The 4,813-nt window shown below is 39.6% G+C and overlaps 1 protein-coding gene across 2 annotated transcripts in view; it reads right to left on the reverse strand.

Annotated features, from left to right (window-relative positions):
• Positions 1-4,813, reverse strand: part of Qrsl1 (QRSL1, glutaminyl-tRNA amidotransferase subunit A) — a 33,696-nt gene that overhangs the window by 7,125 nt on the left and 21,758 nt on the right. Inside the window, exon 5 of one of the 2 annotated variants that reach the window (XM_005363588.2) lies at positions 2,198-2,365. The exons of the other annotated variant lie outside the window; for it this stretch is intronic. Within the exon in view, the coding sequence (XP_005363645.1) occupies positions 2,198-2,365 (168 nt within the window). The remainder of the gene's footprint in view (positions 1-2,197; positions 2,366-4,813) is intronic. 2 annotated transcript variants of the gene reach the window in all.

Consider the following 4,813-nt stretch of genomic DNA (forward strand, 5'->3'; position numbering starts at 1 on the left):
AGATCCGCCTGCCTCTGCCTCCTGAGTGCTGGGATTAAAGGCGTGCGCCACCACCGCCCGGCAAAAAATACTTCTTAAATATTCATTTTGAAAAACTTTTCATTATCTAACAATGTAAATGCTCATTTCATAGACCAGTCACTTAGAGAATATATTCTGTTCTTTTTTTTTTTAAAAAAGTAACATGGTTTAGACAGTATATTATGTAGTAGAAGAAACTAATTAAAACAAAAAAACGTAACCTGAAGGACATCATGCTAAGTAAAGCAAGCCAGTCAAAGAAGACAAATGCAGAAAGCACATGCAGGAAGTACCCAGGGCAGTCAAACCCACAGACAGCAAGAAGGTTGCTTGAGACTGGGGGTGGGGGCAGTTAATGGGTACTGGCTTCAGTTTTACAAGATGAAAAAAAAAAGTTTTGCAGATTAATTCCAAAATTACATATACATATTTTACCACAACTGAAATTTTAAATTATTTAAAAACAAAGCTGTTAGATAGTACATGCCTACTGCAAAATTTAAAGTATCATATCATTATATAATGTAGAAGTAAAAATTTACTTATTTTAGTACCCACAATAGCTCTGCTACACACTTTCATCCAGATTCCCCATGTATGACCAATGATTATTCCTAACAGGAGTTAGATACACTGTCCATAACTTGTTTTCACTCAATGCACCTTGAGTAACTTTTGTATCATCCCACAGGGCCCTGTCTCATTCTTTCTATGTGGCTCAATCATACTCTAAGAATCTTCTCAATTTAAAAACTATAATAAGGCAAATAAATCAATGTAAGGGAGCCAAAAGAAGACTACCTCACAGCTAGGAGACATTCAATCTGGAGTTACTTTTGGTTGGTTTGTCTACTGATTACACACACATATACAATCTACTGATTATACCGAAAGCAATGCTTTGGACTGAGTAACGCTCCTAATAATAATAAGCCACTTGCATGCTACAGAAAATGCGAATTGTATTTCGTTTCTCGCCAAGTCCATTTAACTACAAAATCAGTCTGCTGCTTTCATAATTTTAAAAAGATCCTGTCTCTTATTAGCATTCACTGATGGCTGTGTAAAAGTAAAACCTACATCTCCTTAGGAATTATGTGTCAAAATGCCATCTTCTCAAAGTAGATTCAGAAAGATTAACATTAAGGGGGATGTTGAGGGTAGGGAAAATTCACCTGATCCTGCTCTTCTAACATGTCAGAACTCTCATTAATATTAATGCAATGCTATAACATTCCACAGATAAATGAAATGGCTCGGCTTCTTAACAAGATTTCAGCAATATGAAAAAAAGGCTGAGGAAACCACAGCACCATAGTTCTAAAATATGTAAATAAATTATTGGTTGCAATCCCTGTGAAAGAATGTAGTCTTAGTGGATAATTCAAGAGAGGGAAAATACATACATAATATATTACCAAGGAAACATCTTCGACTTACTTAAATTGGGACTGATAAAAGAAACCATTTTTCACTATTCTTTAGGTGGTTAACAGTTTTTGGAGGGCCAGCAGTGGTGGCAGAGGCCTAGGACCTCAGCACTTGGGAGCCAGGCAAGAGGATCAGGGATTTGAGGCCATTGTCTGCTACACAAAGACTGAAGTCAAACTGGGTTGTAACTGAGACCACACTTCAGATGCCAGCTCTCTCTAGAAAAAGAAAGAGACATCTTTAAAAATGGCACTTAAAACACGGCTGACGGGTTCTTACTGACGTCCGACAGATCATCAGCCTAGGCTGAGAGCTCTGCGAAGTGGCAGGCACATTCAGCTGCAGATGTACTGAAACACTATGCTTTTTCTTTTAAATCACCAGCAGCAGCTCAGCAGCAATGAACTAAAGCACTGTCATTTGCATAGTGAACTGATGTCGCGAGTGAATAAAAAAATAAGATTCCTGAAGTCCACTCATGTTCAATGTCTTATCTGGCAAGAACCATAAAGCCGTGTTTTTAAAGAACCAGAGACTACAGAAGAAACGGTAAAATGTTATTTTAAATTAAGTTTTGATGTACAAAGTTCACCTAGTACTCGGACATCATTTTAAAACACCGTTGAGCACAAACCGTTCACCAAAAAGAAATACAAATACCAGGGTCTGCACTCCACGCTGCTGGGTTTAGTGCGTAGGTGGACGTTTTGTATTTGGGTTTAAAGCACGGACAGGGGCATCTTACGCGAAGCAAGTGAACGCTGCCACAGCGGCCGCACTGCCACCTGAGCTCCCTCCAGCTATCAGCCAATGGGAATCATCATGCTCATCATGTCGCCGCCCTTCTCTGTGTTGCTTTGAATAACTCCAGGGGTTTTTAACTGGTCCAAACACACCATCTGTGCTTCCAGATCTGAGATGGAGAGGCAAAGCAGTACCTTAGAAAAGCTTCATTTTATGTCCCCAGGGAAACTCACGGAGCTTTTCTTAACCCACTGTGGCTTGAGTTGGAAAAGGCGACACCACTCGGATGCAGCTCCCAATCAGGCCGCTAAGGAGCTGGCATGAGAAGCTGGCGGTGGAAATGAAGAAAATTACTAGCTAAGGGCAGACCCCTCCCAGCTATCATCCAAATCAGTTAACACGGACTTCCTTGTAGGTTAAGATCTTTCCGTTGAAAGGATTCACAAACATTCAGACCATTAGGAAATCTTTCAAAGGACTCTCCCTCTTAATCAGAAGGTTCAAGAAAAGCATCAGGGATGGGGGTAGTTTTCACCCCTTCAGTCTTGGCACTGAGTTGGCCGAGGCAGGAAGGCATCTACGAATTCCAGGCAAGCCTGGGCTGGAGTGAAACCTGTCTCAAAAACCAAAACCCCCCTAAAACTAGGGATGAGGGGATGGTGCAGTGTGTAAGAGCACTTGTGCAAGCATGAGTCCTTAGTTGGAATTCCTAACACCCACATAAGACGACAGACATGGCCATAGGCCTGTCATCTCAGCATTTGGGGGAGGGTGGGCATAGACAGCAGCTCCCAAGCTGGCCTCAAACTCGAGAGATCTGCCTGCCTCTGCCTCAGGCATGCACCAACACATTAACTACAGTTCTATATATTAACATAATAGCTCTTCCTCAGATTTATCTTTTGGAACATTTTCTTTTCATTTTCAAGTAGCATATTTCAAAAGTTCTTAATTTTATTCAAGACCAACCTACCAGTTTTTACTTTGTATTATTTGTGTCCTAGCAAAGACATTTTTGCTAAGTAAAGGTCACAAATAATTTTAATAGGTTTTGCAAATTTTATCATTTTGGCTTTTACATTCTTGAACTTCTCACTGTGGAACATTTTCATAGCATCTTTTTGTTTAATGAAAAAAAGTTTAACAGAGCATTTCTTGATTTAGATTCACTACATACTTCCTTGCTATTAGGTGTAGGCTATGTTTTTCCAGCTGACTCTCAAGGGTAATGGAGTGTCCTCAGACTCACACTGGGGACATACTAAATTTACCTTCTCCTCTTTGGCCATGTTAACTTTAATTGGCTGAGAAAAGAAAATATCCTAAAAATCCACGTTCAAGTTTACTGCCACGGATGAGCTCATTAAACATGTATCTACCAAGTACTAAGAGATGTCACAATTAACATGGAAGTCCAGGGCTCTGTTTCTAAGAAACAGTAACTCTGACCAAACAAATATTATAAATGTAAAAAGAAATATAATGTGGAAAAGTCTAAAGTACTTTTGGTGAATGACTGAATATTTTCCTTCCCACTATTAGGAACAAGGCAAGACTACCCATTTTACATCTGTCCCCCTATTTTAATTATTTGTATATATGTTTATGTCTATGCACATGACTGCAGAATACCATGGAGGCCAGAAGTGGGTGTTGGATCGCCTGAAGCTGAGGTTACAGGCGTTTGTAAGTTACTTATCAGGTGGTTACTGGGAGCTATACACTGGTCCTCTGCAAGAGCAGTAAGCACCCTTAATTCTCTACCTTCCCATTTTACACTTTTGCTTCAACACTGCATTGATGGTCTTAACTGGTTCAAAAAGGCAAAGTGTAGATAAATAATAAAAGATAAAAAATAAAACTGTCTACACAAAATATTCCAAAGAATCATAAAGATCAATTAGAACTAACAAATGAACTTTAACAAGGTGATGGGCTAGGAGGTCAATATAGAAAAATCAATGATATTTTTATGCATTTGCTATAAATAATTAGAAATTGAAAAACTATAGCATAAAATAAGTCATGGACTAGAATGTGGCCCAGTGGCCTAAGCCACTTTTGTCGCCAAGCCTGACAACCTGTTCAGTCCCCAGTTATCCATCTGGTGGGTGATGTGCCGTGTATTGTTGACACCATTGGGAGGCCTGCCCCTTTCTGAATGGAGATGGAGGAGGAGTGGATGGAGGAGAAGTGGGGGGGAGAACTTCAGTCAGAATGTAAACTAAATGAAAAAATTTAATTAGTAAGAAAACAGAAATCACATAAGCTCTATAGAAGGTTTACATCAGAAAAGGTAAAAAATGTTGAGAGAAATGAGCAAAAATCTTAATTAGTACATACTCTTGGCAATTATGTATTAGAAGATACAGACAGAGGCCAGCTCAAAAGAAACTGTTAAAGCTTATGTGGAAAACAAACAGGGCTACAGTGCAGTCAGTGACCTTAAAACACGACAGCAGTGTGAGCAGTGACTTGTAAAACAGAGCTGCAGTGTGTGCAGTGACTTCTAAAACAGGGCCGCAGTGTGTGCAGTAACATCTAAAACAGGGCTGCAGTGTATGCAGTGACATCTAAAACAGGGCTGCAGTGTGTGCAGTAACATCTAAAACAGGGC

This window comes from Microtus ochrogaster, linkage group LG9, assembly GCF_000317375.1.
Source record: "Microtus ochrogaster isolate Prairie Vole_2 linkage group LG9, MicOch1.0, whole genome shotgun sequence".
Taxonomy (NCBI): Eukaryota; Metazoa; Chordata; class Mammalia; order Rodentia; family Cricetidae; genus Microtus; species Microtus ochrogaster.